The 21974-nt window shown below is 35.8% G+C and overlaps 1 protein-coding gene and 1 long non-coding RNA gene across 6 annotated transcripts in view; one reads left to right on the top strand and one right to left on the bottom strand.

The window, feature by feature from the left end:
- The window catches only part of PALLD (palladin, cytoskeletal associated protein), a 498686-nt gene that overhangs the window by 248868 nt on the left and 227844 nt on the right, over nt 1-21974 (top strand). For all 3 annotated transcript variants that reach the window (XM_074228994.1, XM_074228995.1, XM_074228996.1), the window contains exons 9-10: nt 3864-3983; nt 6984-7326. In XM_074228994.1, coding sequence (XP_074085095.1) covers nt 3864-3983; nt 6984-7326 — 463 coding nt within the window. The remainder of the gene's footprint in view (nt 1-3863; nt 3984-6983; nt 7327-21974) is intronic.
- LOC141517705 (uncharacterized) overlaps nt 2484-21974 on the bottom strand; it is a 90848-nt gene continuing 71357 nt past the window's right edge. For 2 of the 3 annotated variants that reach the window (XR_012476951.1, XR_012476955.1), the window contains exon 3: nt 2484-3926. This is a non-coding gene — a long non-coding RNA (uncharacterized LOC141517705). Of the gene's footprint in view, nt 3927-5325; nt 5439-21974 lie in introns of those variants that run through there. The other variant, XR_012476952.1, reaches the window with a different exon arrangement.

Raw genomic sequence — 21974 nt, 5'->3', positions numbered from 1 at the left:
AACTAACCATGAGTATTTTTGATGGCTTCCTGACACAATAGGCCTGAAGGCAGACAAACTCATCTTCCAATGTTCAAATATGTACCCAGTTACTTAACCAGGCATGAGACCATGGGCAAGTCATTTAACCCTATTTGCCTCAGTTTCCTCATCTATAAAATGAACTGGAAAAGGAAATGGCAAACCATTCCTGTATCGTTGCCAAGAATGAGGTCACAATGAATCAGGTATGACTGAAATGACTAAACAACAATAGTACATTAGTGCTATTGTTGTGAGGATCAAATGAGTTACATATGTGAAGCTTTTTGCAAACTTTTAAAGTGCTCAAAAGTGCTAGTTATGATGATGATAATGATATCCCAGGACATAGTACATTTTTTTAAAGTTAGGAAGGAGGAATAGTATGTTGTTTAAAGGCCTCAATAAATACTAAAATTTTCTTTGCAGTATAGCTATTGACAGGTAATAGTTATAAATGGTTCATGAACACTTAGTCCAGAGAAATTAAAATGTTTTTATTTATTAAGACATCTTAATAAATGACACACCTTGGGGGGGGGGGGGGCAAGGAATCCCAGAAAAGTCTTTTATGTAGTTTGAAAGGCTTTGATCCTGCCCCTTCTTGCCAATCATTGGCTGAGGTCACAATATAATTGATACTTTGGTCCTCATATGTTTTCCCCACCCTGCTCATTATACTAATGAGCAAGAACAGCTACCTCCTTGAGCATGCAAAGAAGTCTAAGAACCTAGGTTAATTTAAAACTAGGTGGGCAGACCTGGCCTAATCTCAGTTTTTTATCAGATTGAAGGAGTCTTTTGTCTTAATTCAGTATTTGCCCATAGGCAGCAATATAGGTAGACCCCAGTCTTTGTAATGTAAACTTACAATTTTCCCTTCACATTCTTGTGGAACCCAAACACCCCCATATTATTCACAGTAACAATTAACAAAATTACTTAAAAATGGCAAGTCAACATCAAACACTATTAACTCTGGACAAATAGGTTATAAACATAGATAGCACCTTTATTTACCATCTTCCCTTGAATTTGTTTTGTACTTAACAGCTTTTAAATGTCCTTTTTTAAAATTTATTTATTTATTTTGAATTATACAATTCCTCCCCCCCATCTCGATTCCCTCCCCCCTACCCCCACAGAAGGCAGTCTGTTAGTCTTTACATTGTTTCCACGGTATACATTGCTCTAAATTGAATGTGATGAGAGAGAAATCATATCCCTAAGGGGGGAAAAAAGCATAAGAGATAGCAAGATCACATCATAAGATAACAGGTTGTTTTTTTTTTAATTCAAGGTAATAGTCTTTGATCTTTGTTCAAATTCCACAATTCTTTCTCTGGATACAGATGGTGTTCTCCATCACAGACATCCCAAAATTGTGCCTGATTGTTGCAATGATGGAATGAACAGGTTCATTAAGTTTGATCATCACCCCCATGTTGCTGTTAAAAATGTTCTTTTTTTAAACAACATTTTAAAGTTGGCTTTTCAAATTTTTTCCCTATTTTGCAGATGAGCAAAGTGAGGTTCAGAGATATATGTAACTTGTCTAAATAGAAAGGCAACCAATACTCAAACCCAGATATCCTAAGTGTTGTATTTAATTCTGCTTTTCTGATCCCCTGTGTCTTCAAGAAAGATCGTGTGCAAATAACATTTTTACTGTTAAATCCCATCTTTTCCATAGCTACCCTAATTTCAGACCTGCTGATAGGACATTGAGTAAAGTTATAAGAACTAAAGAGTTCTTATAAGAACTAAAATAGTTATCTAAAGTCTTAATGGGAAGAAGTCACTCCTGAGAGAAGCAATTTGGAAAATCTTTCTCATGAAGACAGTCTTTGAGTTAGCTTTTATATGTAAGATTTCATCAGGTAGGAAAGATGACATTTCATTTCAGCTATGGGGAAATCATAAGCAGAGTCATGGAAATTTATGAACCCAAGGATATTTTCAGAAAAGGTTAGATTAGGCCTTTTGGAATAAAATATAAAAACCATAGAGAAGATTAATATGAGATAACGATAGAAAGGTAAGTAAACACCAAATGGTAACCTTGAATATGAGGCAAAGGTGTTTGAACTAGGGAGCCATGGAAGAGGATAGATATGAAAAAAGTTCAGAGAATAAAATTAATGGGACTCAGTAATTAATTAATTAATTAAAGGGCAGCTAGGTGACAACAGAGTGCTGGACTTGAAGTCAGAAAGACTCATCTTTCTGAATTCAAATCTTACTTCAAACACTTACTAGTTGAACAACCCTGGGCAATTCACTTAACCCTGATTGCCTCAGTTGTTGATTTGTAAAGTGAGCTGGAGAAGGGAAAATGTAAACTACTCCAATATCTTTGCCAAGAAAATTCCAAATGAGGTTACAATCAGACTCGACTGAAATGACTGAACAATAGCATCAAATTAATTGGGTATGAGAGGTGAGGGAAATGAGTCCAAAAAATAATGCTGACCTTTCAAATACTGCTTATTGAGTAAATTTTGATGCTATTGATTTTTTAAAAAGCAGTCAAAAAGTGCTAGGGAAAAAAAAGATCAGGGCTAAAGATAAATGTTAATATTATCTCAATGGAATTCATCACCATAGCTAGGGAAGTGAATAAAATTAACAAAAAAAGAACAGTTCCAAGAACAGAAGCTTCACAAAGGAAAAGAAATCACATAAGAAAAGGAAATACAATGACCATAGAGATGAAAAGAGAGTTAGTATAGAATAACACCATGGAAGCCAAGGGAGACGAGTATTAGGAAATAGTTGTAATCAGTGGTGTCAAGTAACAATGAGATCAATGAAGGTGAGGACTGAGAAGAGGCTACTAAACTTGGAAATTAGATCAGGTCAGTGGTAACCTTGGAAAGAACTGTTTCTCGAGAGTGGAAGGCATGGGAGATGCCATTGCTAGAGGCTGGTGAATTTAACTGGTAGTTAGGAAGTAAAGACAGTAAATATAAAGCATTCCTAGAAGTTTTAAGGATAAGAAAAAAAAGAAAAAAGGATATTAGCCTGAGTCAGGGACAAAGTCAATGGAAAATGATGTTTTTAGGGTCAAAAATCAATAAATAAAGATTCAGGATGAGACAAAGGACTAATGGTTATATTTGACAAGAACATCATTTTATCCTCTATGCACAAAGGGGAGGAGGAGGAGGAGGAGATACCTAATAATAAAAAGTAGTTTGGAGGAGTGGAGGAGAGAAGCTTCTGCTGACTTTTCTATTAAACAGTTAAAGATACTGCAAATATACTTATATGTGTACTTATCACCTGCCCTCATTAGACTAGAAGCTTCTTTCATTCTTTGTCTTTGTTACACCCCAGGGCCTTACACAATGTTTGGCATACAGTAAGTGCTTCATTAAAGTTTGTTTGTTGATTGTTGGAATATGTAAGTAAAGCAGGAGGGCAAAGTTAAAACTTGACTGAAAACTTTTTTCCCTTTTATTAAAGATTTTATTTGAGTTTTACAATTTTCCCCCCAATCTTACTTCCCTACCCCCCACAGAAAGCAATTTGTCAGTCTTTACTTTGTTTCCATGTTGTACATTGATTCAAATTGGGTGTGATGAGAGAAATCATATCCTTAAGGAAGAAACAAAAAAGTATAAGAAGAGATAACAAGATCAGATAATAAGATATCTGTTTTTTTCTAAATTAAAGAGAATATTGACTGAAAACTTCTTAACTTAAAAATCATTTTATATGACTAATTATCATTCCCTGGTTTGTTTATTTTCTTTACAATTTAAGGTATTTTCCCAGTTTCTTAACAGAGTATCTTCATGTCACTCCTGTGGACTCATGTAATCTCCCTTCTTTTCCAGAGGAAATTTGCACCCTGGTCATTGCAGAGACTTTTCCTGAGGATGCAGGAATCTTCACATGCTCTGCAAGAAATGAATATGGATCTGTAACCAGCATGGCAGAGCTAGTTGTCAACTCAGGTACTTGAACAATGGGAGAAATGCAGAGTTTCTGCATCATCATGTCAGATTGCCTTTTCTAACCAATTACTTCAGAAAACAATGACTGTGGAGCAGCTAGGTGGAGTAGTGGATAAAGCACAGGCCTTGGAATCAGTAGTACCTGGGTTCAAATCCGGTCTCAGACACTTAATAATTACCTAGCTGTGTGGCCTTGGGCAAGCCTATTTGCCTTGCAAAAAACTAAAAAACAAAACAAAACAGAAAATAATGACTGTATTTCAGAAAACAGTTTTCTAAGCAACTCCTATATTACCTCTGCTAAAGTCTTGCTCACTTCTCCCAGCAAGCAACTTTGTAAATAGAAACAAAAGTCGAGGAAATAGGAGGAGCTTTCAAAACTATGTGACATCAGCAAGCACACACATGTAAAAATGCTATGTATTACCATTGATCTTGGAATCCAGAGATTTTTTTCATTTCTTGTATTTTTCTTCCTACAAAATGGGGATAATAATTCTTATTCCACTTATCTCATTTAGTTTTGAGAAACATGCTTTGCAAACTGTTAAAACACTGTAGAAATGTAGTCCAGATTTGTGACATATTAAGAAACTATCATAGAAACTCAGAAACTAATAGATCAGATCCTGCTAACATTTGACAGCAGAAGCTGGCAGCAGGGCATGGTGAAGCAGCCCCACAGCTGATCTAGACATTCATGTAATTGATCATCAGTGAAGTTTCCAGAAAGGGAAACATAAGAGGGGAATTAATACAGGAAAGGAGAAATGCTTTTTTAAATCTATGTAATTAAATTTCATCAACTAGATACAATCATTTTGTGAAGACTAGCATATTTTATTGCTCCTTTTTTAAAAACAAACAATGGATGTAGGACCAATTGGACCATACAAAGGATAGGAACATTGAATTCAATAAAGCTTCAAACATTTAACAAACTGAGAGACCCTGGGCAAATCACTTAATCCCAATTACCTACAAAAAAAGGATGTCAAAAAATAATTCAAATGACTAGTGTTGGTCTTGAAGAAGAGATTTAAGAAGGAACATTCCCTACTTTTTTTCAGATATGAAAGGCTATGGAGCACTAAATGTAATGTCAAACTTTTTCAGTCTTTCAGTTATTTTACTGAACTAGTCTTTCCCCCACAAACACCTTTAAAAAATCCTTTCTTATACAGGATTTTTCTCTGGAACAGAAGGTGGGAATAGGAACAAACATGGTAAATATTGTTGATACAAGCTCACAAATAAACCGGTGAAAAACAATTATCTCTTTTCTAATACTAAAAAAACCTGAGAGTTTTCATTGCTTTACTTCTTTCAGTAATTACCTTTCTGAAAACCTCTTCCTTACTTCTCAGAGGGGTCATCAATCAGGATTTGTCTGATGACCTGGAGTGGCACTGGACATATTTTTCTGACTGATTCCTGGAGACCAGGAACTTGGTGCTAGGTGGCAGCAGAGGCAAAATAAAAAGAAGTAAAGTGATAAAACAGTGATTGTAGACTAGAGTGACTCCTCCCAATTAAGAGCAGAAAAACAAGGCCTAGAACGACATGGGAAGAACTTACATGAATGAGACAGTCTTCAATGTGGGGGGTAGGAAAGACTAGAGTTGAGGAGGAAGGTTCTTTCACCAACATACTGAGCACATTATAAAGATAATGCAAGAATTGCTAATTCACTCTCAGGGGATCAGAGAGAGATATGTGACATTAAAACCATAGCTAGAAACTCTGGTGCATGGAGCAAACTCAGTGGTGATGAAAACAGAGATATAGAGATAGTATGGTTCTCTGGGGGAGAGGGAAACATCTCTCAAGTTTAACCCCTTTTCTGGTCTTTAACACAGGCCCTTGAGTCTGTACTATAGTAATATTGTGGGTCTTGCTTATGCACTAACATTTATAAAGCACTTACTATTGTCAGCTACTCTGGAAAGTACAGTTATTACATTATTTGATACTCATAACAACCCTGTTGAAGAAAGTGCTGTTTTTATCCCCATTTTACAGATGAGGAAACTGAGGCAAACAGAATACCCAGGATCACATTAGTAAATGTCTGAGGTTGGATTTTAACTCAGGTCTTCATGACTCCAATCCAGCATTCCTGTCCACTTCACCTCCTGGCTGCCAGCCTCAAGTCTCTCCACAAGCAGATTCATCCTCCATTCAGTCACTGAAATGATTTTCCTAAAGTCTGGATTTGATCAAATTGCTCAATAAATTCCAGTGGTTCCCTGTTGCCTCTAAGATCAAATACAAAATCTTCAATTTGTCTTTCAAAGTCCTTCATAATCTAGCTCTCCCCATGTCCCTTTTCCCGTCCATACAGTTTAATCCCCACTTCTGGCCTATTCTTTTTCGAACAAGAGTCATTCTCACTAGGTTCTAAGCCTTTTCTCTGACTGCTCCCCATGCCTGGAATGCTCTCCTCCTCCTCCTCCACTCTGTCTACTCGTTTCTCTGACTTTCTTTGTATTCCAAATAAAATTCTATCCTTTACAAGAAATCTTCCCTGACTCCTTTTAATTTGAGTGTCTTCTCTTATTTATTCTATATCTTATTTGTTTGCATGTAGTTGTTTGCTGTCTACAACACTAGACTGCAAGTTCCTTAAGGGCAGGAATTCCCAGCACTTAGTATAGTAAATTCAACACTGATCAAATTCTGTTTTTAGTCTGTAAGAAATTTCTACATCCTCTATTGCTGCTAAATAAGCAGTAGCTGGTTTCCCTTTACAAAGGCATAATATGAAATCCAGTGGTCAATGTTCATTTGAAGCAAATGTGGAAGTTACTAAAATCCTCCAGGAAATATATCCAACTGGCATTGTTTGAACATGATGCAGTAGTCACTTGTCCTTTGATCAATTAACAGCACTGCAGTGTTTATAAAATATTTTTGTATGGTGTGAAAATAACTTATTGGAATTGGGTTTTATTTTGTTTCCCTTTCTTCTTTTTCATCTTCCTTCCCTCCATTCCTTAGCCAATATGGAAAACTGTGGCCATGACTCCATCAGACAATCCAATAGTGATGATTTCCAACATGATCCACTTCCCCCTCCACCTCTAGAGATCAGCTCCTTTGAAATGACTCCACAGCCACCTCCAGAGAGCCAGTCACTGAACCACCCTGAGCTTGGACCAGGCATGGCAGGCCTTCAACTGCAACTCAACTCTGCCAGGAAGGAAACCAATGGCATCCATCTGAACCATGGAGTAAATGGCCTGATTAATGGCAAAGCGAATAGTAATAAATCTGCCCCAAAACCAGCTGTCCTGCTTTCGCCCACAAAGGAGCCACCTCCACTGCTTGCCAAACCAAAACTGTGAGTATTTTCTGCATGGTTTTATACAATTCTCCTCATTTCTAATTTCTCTACCTGGTCAGAGCTGAAACTGCCTGGAAGTAATTATTTGTTGAATGAACCACTTGGCCAGAATAGTCCCTTTCCTCACCCTCAAGCCAAAGAGTCTTTCCACAGCTTCTCCCCATCTGCAGAAGGGCAGTACGTCTGGGGACAATTCAAACAAAATAAATATCCGAGGTGAGGGATGTGACTCAAGGGGATTGTTCTGCCTTTTTGCCTGAAAAGACCACTAGGTGTGATCATTTCTTCTGCAAAATCAGTGAGCTGTGTGTACTGGGGTGCAGACTAGACTTTAAATGTATCTTTGTCTTATAGACAAGTGTGATCCATAGAGCAAAGATGTTTTGAACCTTCCTATGTTTATAGAATTATAAATTCTCTGGAATTAAGCAACTAGGAGAAGAATGAGGGGCAGAGAAGGACTTAATCACTGGGATTAGAAAATTGTGTTCTGAATATGAGTATCAGCTAAAAAATGAAAGGAGGACTTAGAAATATAGCATGGTCTTAGATCATGAATTGGAAGGCAGAGCTTAGCCAAGGCTACCTGGCAGTAGTCCAAGGCATGATGTGTTAAGAGGTGTTATATATCCTAATGAATATATCTTTTCTTATCTTTTTTGAATGGGAACTGTAAATTCACTTTTGTAGGCAGATTTGTTTGAAGAATTTCCTCTATTAGGAGCAGCCATGCTATATATTAGGGAGATAAATATTCACTTTGGTATAGATAATAAATTTAGAACTGGAAGCAATCTCAAAGACTATAAAATCCAATGCCTTCATTCCTTTTCCAGATGAGGAAAGTGTTTCAGTTAAGTAACTTCCCCAAAGTCACATAGGTAATCAGTGTCAGAAGATTTGAATGTAGGTCCTCGGACTCCAAAGCCAGGGTCCTTTCCACCACACCTCCAGGATGCCTCCAAACTTACTGCAGCCTAAGTTCCAACTCTGTAATGTTTTTCCCTGATGTATTGGGAAAATAAACAAGCAAGCACTTTATGTAATAGGCATTGTCCTTAGCATTTTACAAATAGTATATATAGCTCCTTCACAAGTGAATGAATTTGGATTATGAATTCCTTGAACTGAATCTTTCCTCAAATGCCACCTTCATTTTTAATTTCCATTATTTTCTTAGGATGATAAACTTTGCATGGGCTATTTCCATTGGCACCACTCAACCAAGAACTGTTACAAATGAAACCATTCTAGGGCCAGAGAAAAAGAGAAATAAATGAAGGAACAAGGTCACAGTAAATCTTCCATCATAGCATAGCAACCTCAAATTGCTAATCTGATGTAGGTCAGTGGAAAGAATGAAATTCCTTTCAGTATGTGCCTATATATTGAATGAGCTCACACTTTCATAAGAATAAACCATTGAAGACTCCCAGCCCTTCACTTTAAGAAAGTTGGGAAAATCAGATTCATTTGCTTGATTTTATTTCTATTTTGTTTTGATTTTCATTTTTTCTTTCCCTTGATATTCCATGCCCCAGCCTATCACTTGACTCTAGCACCAATTATTTCTTAAAAATACAAGAGATTACAAAGGTTAAGTCACAGAGGTATGCCATCAGGGAGTGATACAACAAACTGTTCAAATTGGTATGTAAATCAGCAGACAGAAGACCTTCCTTTTAATTAATAAATAGCCAGACAACTACAAAATAAAACATAGGGATCCAAAAGAGCATACAAAACAATTACAACAGTGTCAAGGAAATGATCATTGAAAAATGGCTGAACTCTTAAGTAATTGAAAAACCAACAATGGTCCCAGAAAACAAAAATGGAAGTGTAACTTCTGCTTTTCAGTAGAGAAACTGGAGACTACCAGGGCAAACAATTGCATATATTTCAGACTACTCATTTTTTTGCTCATTTTTTTCCAAGGTAGACTTCAAATTGGATGAAGATAGAGATTTATCCAGAAATGACTGTAATGTGAAAATAAAAGTTACTAACACAATGCATTTTAAAATGAAATTAAACTGTAGGTCAATTCAAGGCAATCTCCAAAAGCTAATCATTTTTTCTTAATACAAATTCACCCTCCAACAGAAATTCAGAGTCAAGAACTATTGAGCGTACTGTTACATAGTAGAGACTTGCCAAGGGCTTGGGTTGTATAAAGCAAAATTTGGAGAATAACTTGTGGATGACTTTGTTTACTCCCATAAATACTTTTCAGTATTGAATATCCAAAATAATCTTAGGTACAGAGACTAAAGGGGATTTGATCTCTGTGAGAAAATGAACTTAAAAGTGGACTGATCTATCATTAATCCTGGACCTAGAGCTAGAAGGTACATCAGAGGCCAACTAATCCAGACCCCTCATTTTACAGATAAGAGCACTAAGGCTCACATAGGTAAAATAACTTGTTTAATTCACATAGGTAAAGTGTCAAAGGAAGGAATTGAGCAGAGGTATCTAACTCCAGAGCTGACACATTTTCCACTTTACCACATTCTGCTTATCACATTGCATACAGTGGGGCTGGCCCCTAGATTGAAGCTTCTTTCATGACTGTGTTTCAAATATCTACTTTACAATATTTTCTGAAGCAAGTTCTGATTTGACACAAAGAGAAGAATCATTTTAATGATTCAACCTTGCCTGTGCTTTCAATTAAGTGAAATATGTCTTCCTTAGCAGTTGTTTTAAATTGAATATAAATCACAGGAGCACAAACATTGGAAGTTGTTAACAGGCATTAACTATCTTTCTTATCTCCAGAGTTCAAAAATGCCTTGGCTTTGAGTTCTGATTGTGGAGATGTTCGTGTGTATATAATTTCTTTCTTCTGAGTGCTTTATTTTATTTTATTTGCTATGTCTATGAAAAGCAGACAAAACAATTCTGTGGTTATTAAGAGAGAAGGGGAGAAACACAAGTTTCTAGAATGACATCATGAGTTGCTTATGACCTAGATTTTAAACATTGCATTCAGGTATAGAAAAATGAAACTTCACTTTCCAAAGTAGTTATTTATGTTTTTATATGAAAATTCTGAAAGAGAAAAACTTCATCTCTAAGGACAGAACTGAATTTTCAAATGATGTAATTAACCCCATTAAGCCCAGGCATCAGAGAATTGACTCCTGAAATGTGCTTCGATGTTCAATATTTCCTTTCAAATTATCATTTATTCATACATTTGGCACTTGTCACATCTTCATTTTCATTTTTGGAATGTTACTCAAAAGAATTACAGTTTATTATTTTTTATCTATAATCATTTTTGGTCTAAGATTACTTAGACAGTTTATCAAAACTTAGATATTTTATCAAGAAAGATCCTATCTTTTTAAAAATTCTGTTTTTTTCTATATGAGAAATGCTCCTGAAATATGGCTGCAAAATGGACTTGTATCACCAGCATTAGCAATGGTCAACTGTCAATGATTAATTGCTAATTCAACTATTTACACAATAAAATCCAACACTGGAAGGTTGTATGGAGAAAAAAATCATAGAATTGAATGTTTATGGTTTCAGAACTTTCAGTGTTCTGAAGTGAGATAGAATGGCTTGCTCTAACCATTAATGATGCTAGTTTCTCTCTTCCTCAGTAATATACATGGCAACTGCCATCTTAGCCAGCTTCACCTCTGATAATCACACTAATGAAAAATAGCAATGAAGAGATAAATGGGTTAGAACATTTTAAAAAAAAACTATGGGAAGAATTGAAGGAATTGACCAAGACAATCTAAGTTCAATTTTTTTTCATTTTTTTTCCTAAAGTAACTTTGAAACATCTATGATTTCCTAATGTAGGAAAATCCTAGTATGAGCTTCCACAATTTATGTAGCCTGAATTGCCTGGAGCCATGTGAGACCAAGGAATTTGCCCAGAGTCACATAGCCTGTTTGAGACAGGGTTGAGACTTGAACCCTAGTCTTCCCTACTCTAAGAACAGCTCTCTATGCCTATAAAATAGAAAAGTACTTAGTGCATGAGTGGCACAAAATAGACACTTAATAAATATTTTTAAAAAACAAATAAAAATGGGGCAGCTAGGTGGCACAGTGGATAAAGCACTGGCCCTGGAGTCAGGAATACCTGGGTTCAAATCCAGTCTCAAGACACTTCATCATTACCTAGCTATGTGGCCTTGGGCAAGCCACTTAACCCCATTTGCCTTGGAAAAAACCCTTAAAAAAAACAAATAAAGATGTCAGAAAATTCAGAAACAAGGAAAACCTAAAAAAGAAGGAAGAATCGTGTATTCTTAAATCATCTTCCAGATTCATTCTCAACTGGCAGACCTGTGGAGACAATGGATTGGACACAACTGCAGACATGCAGCTGTGTGTATCATATATGTTACCTGAGTACATAATGATGAGTGACCTAGCAAGCTGTCAGGGAGTAAATCTGTTTCAGTTATTTAATCACTGCATCTTTTCACTTGGCTTCATCCCTTGAGGTGTGAGTTAAATGTGATGAAATTTTTTCCATTACAGAAATGCTAGCTAGTGACCTTAACCTGGGATTTCTGAAATACTGACCACCTGTAATAGGACCACAGGTTAGGATTACAAACAGCACTCAAGAAAATATATGTATCAGCATTATGTTGTCCACTGTCAACAGTCCAATGCTATATACTTTCCATCACAGTTCGCCTTCCTTTTGCCTAAATTTGACCTTTTGGAGATCCTAATCTAAATTTATAAAGCATTGTAGTTGGTAATATACTAATTAATTTTCCTAATATTTCCATTTTGGGGATCAGGCATTACAGATGGACAGCAAATTAGCTCCAGAATTGAATAAGAGGATTTCATTTAGGGAAATAACCCAGAATTTTATTGATCTCAAGCTACTCCCTGGTGCAAAGAGCTGTCTTTTCAACAAAAAATGTTTTTCCAATAAATGCCCTTTTGTTGTAAATCTTGGAATATTATCACCTCCAAGAAATTAAGGTTGAACCAAAAAACAATGGAGAGAGGCATTGTGGGTTCAAATAGGCTCTAGCATATTTTTAGTGATAAAGAAATGGCATGAGGAAATGGATGAATAGGAAATGAGGAGTACCAGTGATGTAAGGATAACAGATAGACAATCTAAGCATTCAAAAATTTAAAAAGGACCTAGAAATGACCTCTAAGACATTGAATGAATCTTCTGTGAGGATCTGTGAAAGAACATGGCCAAGGGGCAGCTAGGTGGCGCAGTGGAAAGAGCACTGGCCCTGGAATCAGGAGTGCCTGAGTTCAAATCCGGCCTCAGACACTTTATAATTACCTAGCTGTATGGCCTTGGGCAAGTCACTTAACCCTGTTTGCCTTGCAAAAACCTAAAAAAAAAAAAAAAAAAAACATGGACAAGAATCACCCATTCTAAGAAAGCATGAATGAATTGGGATCTACTTCAATATACAGGAAGTTTTAAAGTGTTCATGTACAAGTGGTGTAAAATAAGTAATACTAGGCCTAATGTAGCAGCAAGCAAGAACATCCACTTGACTTTTCCCTCCCACTGAATGACAGCTTTGGAGAGCACAAATACAAACAGGAGTTCCATGATTAAAAAACAGTGAGAGAAAATCAAATCATGCAGGCATAATGAAGTATGCCCAAGACAGAGGTTTTATTTTTCAAGATTAATGAAAAAACAAAAATCTAGTAGATTGAAGAAAACATAGGGTGTGACATCTAATGATAAAAGAATAGTTTGCACCTCCACTCCCCCTCCAAAACCCCACCACCGCACACTCTGTGATCTTGTGGCTCCATAAGAAATCTCCCAACTCCAGGTGTCTTCACTTGTCATAAATTACAAAATAGAAAGCAGGGGTTTTTTGGTTGTTCTCATTTCTTTTTTTCTTGGGTGAGTGGGTAGTAGATGCAGAAATGAGAGAGAAGTCAGGAAATTGAGAAAGAGCATTGTAGAGTTAAGTCCTTGTACTCCCAGCAAAATGACTGATTGCAGATTAAAAAATGCTTATTCATCTCTTGACTGCCAATAACATATACAACACCATAAAAGGGAAAGAAGCCTACACAGGGCATGCCCTGGAGTCTATGAAACTTGTCCTGAAATGCACACATGTCCACACGTTTAAATTAGCAGCTAAGAGAGGTATGACTGTAATCCCTTTTCCACTTTGCCTTCTTTTCATTTCCTGCCTTCCCAACTCCAGGAGAAAAAATGTTCCCCTTTTTGCTTAACTTCCAAATGAAGGGCTGGCCCTTCCAGGGAGGCAATGTCTGTCTCATGTACCTCCCCCACTTTCTCTTTCAGTGCCCTCCCCACCTTCTACAAGGTGTTTTCACTCAGATTGTCAGCAAGGAATCACCTGATAAACTCATTCACACTAAAGTGTTAGAAGGACTTGCATTTATTCTCATTTATGTTTGCACTTTAAAATCTTCCAGAGGAAAAAAAGGGTGAAAAAGGAAGAACACTCTCTCTCTCTCTCTCTCTCTCTCTCTCTCTCTCTCTCTCTCTCTCCCTCTCTCTCTCACACACACCAGAGAGAAATAATTTAGTAGTCATACAACTGGAGTAGTGGAAAAGTTAGAGTTGGCCTGAAGTCTGGAATAGCTATCTTCAAGGGCCCATATCTAGCTGACATATTTTAGCTGTGTGACCCTAAAGAAGACAGAGAGTGACCTAAGATTGATTTTAAAAATAAAATGCAAGCTTTAAATGGAGACCATTTGGTGATTTCATCCATGTGGGAAATTCCTGATATGGGAGCTTCCTCCTCCAATACAGATGATAATTCTTCAGTAACTTGGAGACTTAGAGAATTTCCTAGCACTCTTGAAGCTTAAGTGACTGGGTTGTAGTGATACAGGCAGCTTATATGAGAGACAGAATGGAAACCTAGAGCTTCCTTACACTATGGATGACCCTGGGTCTGCTACATCACCTGACTATCCTTATGTGACCTACCATGCCAGTAAATCTTTCACTCCAGCTACAAGCTCTATCTCTGTTAATGTAAGAAAGCTGGTGATCAGGTAATAAAATTCCATTTCTTTCTGATTCTTAATATAATGTGAGTTGCATAGGCAGCTAGGTGACCCAAAGAATAGAGTACTGGCCCTGGAGTCAGGAGGACCTGAGTTCAAATTCGACCTCAGACACTTAATAATTACCTACCTGTGTGACTTTGGGTAAGTCACTTAACTCCATTGCCTTGCAAAAATAAAACAAAACAAACAAAAAAAAAAAGAATGGGGGATCTCCAAAATAATTTAGTAGTCATAGGACTGGAGTAGGGGAAAGAGCTGGCCTGAAGTCTGAAATAGCTATCTTCAAGGCCCCACCTCTATCTGATATATTTTAGCTGTGTGACCCTAAAGAAGACAGGGAGTGACCTAGACAACTCTCTGAACAACCCATGAAATCCTAAGATGAGTAAAGAAAAAAAAACTCAAAGTCCAAAGAGGTCTGGGATCTGCATTTAATTACAAAACCAGTTGACTGCAGAAAATCACACTACCTCAGAGAAATAAGTAAGTTCTAATAAGAAAGTCAAAATTATATAGATAATAAGCCCTTTAATGGCAGGCACTGCTTGGGCTTCTATCTTTGTATCCCAGGTATTCCACAGGCAATGAATGAATAACTTGTTGGATGGAGTTGAATAACTCATTTATATAGTCTCGAAAATCTGCAAAGCATTTTAAATAATTTTTTCCTTGAGTTTCACAACAACTTTGGACTATAGATACTACAAATTTTATTATCCAATTTTACACATGAGGAAACTGAGATTTTAGTAACAGGATGTGATTTGCCCATAATCAAAAAACTGTAAATATTTGAGGAAGGAGATGAACTCGGGTTTCTCTGACTCCCAAGTTGGACATTCTTTTGGCTTATAAACATAGACCACTCAGTATGTCTGTTTTTACAATACTATGAAATGAAAAATAAACCAAAATGGGAGGAGTTATTAGAGTTATTAGATTATTCATTCTTTGAATGAATTGAAATTGATTTAACAATTTTAGGGTTCAGGATCACACTATTCTTTGATTTCTTCCCTTTCACTTTTTAGCCACCATACTAATAGGGTCTCATAATCTTATTGTAAGTATTATATGTATATGTTTTTAAGTTTATGAGGTAAGATGAGATATAATTTACCAAATCTATATTGTACCTACCAAAACTGAAATGCCCTTCACCTTCAATACTGGAAACAGATGGAAGGAAGGGAGGAAGGCAGAAAGGGAGGGAGAGTAGAAATGGAAGGAGGAAATAAATATTTATTTTACGCCTGCTATATGCCAGTTACTGTGCTTATTTACAAATATTATTTTATTTGATAGTCACAGAAATTCTGTAAGGTTGACATGCTTATCATCCACATCTTACAGTTGAGGAAACTGAGGCATACAGATTTTAAGTGGCATGTCCAGGGTCACCTAACTATTAAATATTCATAGGATCATAGATTTGGATCAGGAAAGGATATTAGAAGTTATCTAGTCCAAGTCCCTCATTTTACAAATAAGTATACAATGACTAGAGACATGAAGTATCTTGCCTTTGTTCACCTGGGTAGTTATTTTAAAAAAAGACAAAATCAAATTCAGGTCTTTGACTACCAAATTTCAACACATTGCTTGATTTAGATCTGAGTACAAGCAATGGGAGATCAGTTTTAAAAGGGGGGAAATGAATTCTATGCTTTTTATTAAGAGTACCTCTGCCAGTTCTAGAAGTAATCCTATCTCTTGCATGTTCAGTATTCCTGAACCTCCTGCCTGGCCCCAGCTCTTAGCTCTGAACTTCCCACTTCACAATACCTTCATTACTCACATCCTTTCTGTCAGATACTGAATGGACTCTGGTAATTAGCCTATAGTCCCTGAGGGCATGCATACTTTGGGGAAGATGATGTAAGTTGTTCAGTTTTGGGTCCCTTTCAAATGTCTCCCTCATTTCTTTTCCATTCCCACTTTGTCAGCATGGAAAAGATGAGACAGTTTTTTTTTTTCCCTTCAGATGGCCCAAATCTCCTGGATATCCCCACATTGTTAGCTGGCTCTGATACAATCAAACTATCAATTCAAGGTGTGTATACTGGACATGTTAACACCCCCATCCATTGCCAGTATTTCTGATGAAGGGTTGAAAGCTTCTGAATTACTCCCTCCCCATCCTGTTTATGTTGGATGATTCCTCAAAATCCCATTTAGAGTTTATTCTCTGTAGCTGGGTATATATAAATTGAAAGAGTTAGTACTTAGGAAAAGAACATGTTTTTCAATCCTCCTCCTCCTCCCACATTTCCTTGCTCAGAGTTCAAGATTTTGTCAGTGACTCCCTAGCTTAAACATTTGAACCCCAAGTCTTAATGGTTTCCTGAATTTTGTTTATAGGACCTAGTAAGATTTTCTTTTTAAAATCAGAGATAGACAAGACAGGAAGAAGACGTTTGAACCCACTAGGGCAAAGATAGCAAAGGCTATGAAGCAACTTTCTGAGCATCAGTCTCCTTGGAAAAGATTCTGTGATGGTCATAAGGACATTTATAAAACAGAAAGAATTTTGCCACTTTAGAATTTAACGTTTAACAAAATATTATATAATTTTGAATTTTTTTTAAAAAATGCAGAAAAGTCACCATTGTTTATATTACAACTGAGAATTCTTCCTTTTACATGGGATCTCAGAAAAGCAACCACACATTCAAGATAATCTGTGAGTGTGCTACATTCAAATTCAATACAAATCAAAGGAAAAAACATGGTGCACAAGCCCCATCAATATATTTACTTTTACCAGATGTTCAGAGGACAGAATTAATTCAGAAGTAATGCATTTGACAAATAAAATAGTAATAAAAGAAGCAAAAAAAAAAAAACCATTGCTTCAAAAATCTAGGAATATTCTGCCTCAAATTCTCCTACCATAAATGAGAAAGGTAGAATCATATAAGGTCTATGCGGTAAGACATATACATGTTCTCAGCGGATACATATAACTCACATCTTTGAGTTGTGCTGGAGATGTCTTCTATTTAATCATGTTGCTTTCATTTGGCCTGTTCACCCCTGGATATTATTCTCTACTGACCCTATACACTAGATTTAGCATTGACTCAGACATCAGTTTAAATTTCTGTGATTCCTTGCCTTTTTCTCTTACCCTCTACTTCACCTCATCTGAAATCTCTAGCTTAGGTGTTACCTTTGGCCCAGAAGAGGATAAATGGAATTTTTCATATTTCTTTTAGTTTAAATTCTATATACTAAGCACCCTCTCTTTTAGAAAGACAGGGCCCTTACCCGCAAAAAAGGAAAACTCATTCAGATCCTAGAGACAGTCTCCAAGGATTAAGCTCTTTTGGTACTACTACTACTAACTAATTAGAGTCCATAGAATTATAGTTTATCTTTTGAACTTATTTCTACCTGATATCAGGATCAATGCTTCTAACCCAGATCCCTATCTGTCATAAAATCAGAAAATCAGATCGTAATTGTCAATTGGTATTTTTATTCAATGCATTTCATCGTACTTCATTACAACAAACGCCATAGCATTATAGGGGTCTGAGACACCATGCCTTTTCTCAACCTCCCAGATCCTCTGATTCTTACCATACAAATGAATCAAATTAAGTACAAAAACTGGGAAGTTAATCGTTGTCTTTGTTATTTATGTCTCATTAGACAACAAACTTCTCAGGCTTTGAACCTTTCCCTTTCTCTTGAAGAGTCAACACTTAAAAGATGTTAGGAGATAGAGCTAGAAAAAAACCTTAAAGATTATCTACTCAATCTCATTTACATATGAGAAAATTGAGGCCCATAGAGAAAAAGTAACTTCCCCATGGGTTCACAGGGGGCAATAGGTAACCAAGATAGGATGTGAACTCAACCTCCAATACCACAAAATTCAGTGGGATTTTTTTTCATTACACCACAGAAATTTTAATTATAAAGGGAAGAATCATCCTTTAGGGTGATAAAGGGAAGAATCACCTTAAAGAGGGTGATTAAGAGGGTGATGCTCTATCTTGGTTGAATGATGTTTAGTATGAGATAACTTTAATTTTAGCTAATGTTTGAAGTAATTACAGCAGTGGCATTTAGAAGCCAAGAGAAAATAGCATCAAAGGCACTTAATAGCAACAAGTCCAGGGAAAAAAGAGAAAGGGAAAAAAAAGGAAAAGACATGGAAACATAGATGATTATGTTGGGGTTTTTTGTTTCATTTTTAGTTTTTTTTGCAAGGCAAATGGGGTTAAGTGGCTTGCCCAAGGCCACACAGCTAGGTAATTATTAAGTGTCTGAGATCGGATTTGAACCCAGGTACTCCAAGGCCAGTGCTTAGTCCACTACACCACCTAGCCGCCCCTGTGATTATGTTGTTAAAGTCAATATATACTTTTTCAAAATATGGCAAATAATGTTTCACAATTTCATGCTCAATCTTTTTTGTTGTTTTCTAGGTCATTGGTTTATAATCCTGGGACCTATTAGTATATTTGAACATTTGTGTTTCTTAATGGGTGGCACATTTCATTCAAAAATGGAAACAAAAATTCTAGTATCCCCCATAAAAATATATGTGGGTATAAATTTTATACATATGTGTGTATGTATATATAGAGACAGAGGTATATTTACACAATGAATTTTTTTTTGAATTTTATTTAAGGCAATGGGGTTAAACGACTTGCCCGAGGTCACACAACTAGGCAATTTTAAGTGTCTGAGGTCAAATTTGAACTCTGGTCCTCCTGACTCCAGGGTCAGTACTCTATCCACTATGCCACCTAGTTCCCCCACAATGAATCTTTTAAAGCCAAACATAGGATAATGAGAGTATGGTTAAAAACAAGGGAATAGATTATTTAGAAGTGACATAGAAAGATTTAGATGAACAGATATAGAGTAAAATGAACAGAACCAGAAGAATAATTTATACTTTAATGCCAACATTATAAAAATTATAAAAATTAACAATTTGGAGATTTTTTTAAAAAATTGTTGAACAAAGAAATGAGCAGAACTAAAATACCATTTGATATAATCATAACAATATTATAAATACTAACAACTTTGGAAGCTCTATTAGAACTACCTCTTATCAGTACAATGATTCTAGAATACTAAGGATGAAATATACTATCCAGAGTCCCAAAGAAAAGGATAGATTTAGGGTGCAGAAGGATATATATATTTATATATATGTGTATGTATATATATATATATATATATATATATATATATATATATATATATATATATGTGTGTGTGTGTGTGTGTGTGTGTGTGTGTGTGTGTGTGTTCATATACAGCCAATGGGGAAACCTGCTTGGCTTAACTATGCATATTTGATTCTAGGAGTTTGTTTCTCTGTCATGATAGGAAGAAAAAAATAAATTTCCTTTAGTTAATTTTCTTAATAGAAAGAAAGGTGTTAAAGAGATACTGTAATTGGTCATTTTGCCTACGTGTTTTAGTTGGTACAATGGACTATTCATGGAGTAGGGCAATCTGTAAATGTTTACAATGCAAAAAAAGCACATCAGTTAAAACATTTTTTTAAAAATATCCACATACATACACAATACACACAAATATACAAAAAACACACACAGTGAATCTTTTGAAACCAGAGGACAGAAAATAATGACAAAAAAAAATCTTGGAATCAATCAATGTTCTTGCTCTGAGGAGAATTTGACTATCTGGGTGACTTTATATTTAAAGTGTTCACACTGCTTCCCTTTGAAAAACAGCATCTCTGTGAAATTCTAAGTCCATACTTCTTAAAGTATGAAACTTTTGACTTAAGAGAATAACATTTTAATGTATTCTTCCTCCTGACTTTTTCATGTAAACATTGGCTCAGACAAAGGAATACATTCTTAGATATAAAATTAATAATATTTTACTCATTTCTTGGTGAATATGTTTTAATTACCATTTCTAGAGAAAATTAAGTTGGATCTTTTAGCCAGCTAGTAAGCAAATATCCAGTTAGGCAGACCTATATCACACAAAAAAATGTAAATTGAAATTTCTGCCATAGACATGATGCCCAATCACAAAAACTCATCTCTGCCTCTCATATACCTAGCAAAGAAACAAAGAAAGAAAAATGCATAGAAAATTTTTTAAAAATTAATTTATATATTTTAATACAATCTTATTTTACTTTGAGTTACTAACTCTGCCCTTCCCACTTACACCTTCCACCATTGAGAAAGCCAGAAAATTGCAGAAAAGGAGAAATTCCTCTTTACATTACAAACATGCAAAATCAAGCAAAATAAATGAAGCAAAACAATTTTCTGCATTAGCCACATCTAAATACACGTGCATATATGTGTATATATATATATATATACTTGCATGTGTGTTTTGTAGGCATGTTTATATGAATGTGTATATTGATTGACAGATTGATTCCTCTCCACATTTTAAGTTTATCACCTCTCTTTTTGGAGGTCCTCCAAATTAAAGCTACCAAGTCTTTCAAAGTCAAAACAAATCCTTTTTTATTTTAACCATTATCATCTCCTGTCTTTATGAAGCATTTAAAGGTTAAATGATTTGGCCAAAGTCACATAGCTATTATCAGAAGCAAGACTTGAACCCAGCTCTTCATAACTCCAAGATCAGCTCTGTATCTCCTATACCAAACTGTCTCAGTTTCTAAATACTAGACAAATCATCAAATCCAGTTGATTCATTGTAATCATTCTTGTTCTGGTTCTTTTGTCTGTAGGCATTAGAGATAACCTACAGAGTTGGAAATTTAGGCCTCAGACTTAGAGAAGAAAGAGGTTGAAGGCAGAAAGATATAAATAGATAGAGATATTTGTATGTACACATGTGTAGTATATGTGTATATTTCTATACGTATATTATATATATACATACATGTGTGTGATTCATCAACACAGAAGTGATACTTGAAGCTCTGGTACCAGACCAGTCACCAAGGGGGATCAGGGAGGATCCCAACCTCTCCACTTAGGCCAGGGAATGATAGGGAGTAGAGGAAAGCAATATTTTAATTAAGATGAGAAAAATCAGAGAGTTCAAATCTAGTGGTTAATAAATGAGATCTGTCATGTGGGTATGTGTAGAGATGTATACTTATTGCTATGAGATAGTTCCCTGATGAGAAGACTAGTGAGAGGAGAGTAGATGTTCAAAGACTAAGTCTGGAGTTTTGAGACAGGGTATGGAAAGATATATAGCAGTTAGAAAAGTAGAAGAAGTGAGATTATGTAGAATCATAGTAGCAAAGGCAGAAGGATACAAAAAGTGGGTGTTACATAATATCACATACTAGAGAGATCAAGTAGTATAAATTTTCCTAAGAGTTTAGGTTTAAAGAATATCCCTAATATCTCCATCTTTGTTGAGAAGCAGCATGGTACACAAAAAGAACAAGAAGTTTGCCCCCAAAGGACCTGTATTTGAATCCTGATTCAAATCCTGTGTGATGTTGGGAAAGTTTTTTAACCTCTCTGTGTCTCATCACCTTCTGAAAAAGATTGGGGGGATTAAATAGCATAAGGTCTCTTCCAAATCCAAGTCTTGATTTATTCTATTGTTCTGTGATCTATGAATAAGATAACTTTGACTTCAGAATG

Source organism: Macrotis lagotis, chromosome 3 (assembly GCF_037893015.1).
Source record: "Macrotis lagotis isolate mMagLag1 chromosome 3, bilby.v1.9.chrom.fasta, whole genome shotgun sequence".
NCBI classification, from domain to species: Eukaryota; Metazoa; Chordata; class Mammalia; order Peramelemorphia; family Peramelidae; genus Macrotis; species Macrotis lagotis.
Note: the sequence above shows the minus strand (reverse complement) of the source record. Positions and strands in the feature narration are given on the sequence as shown.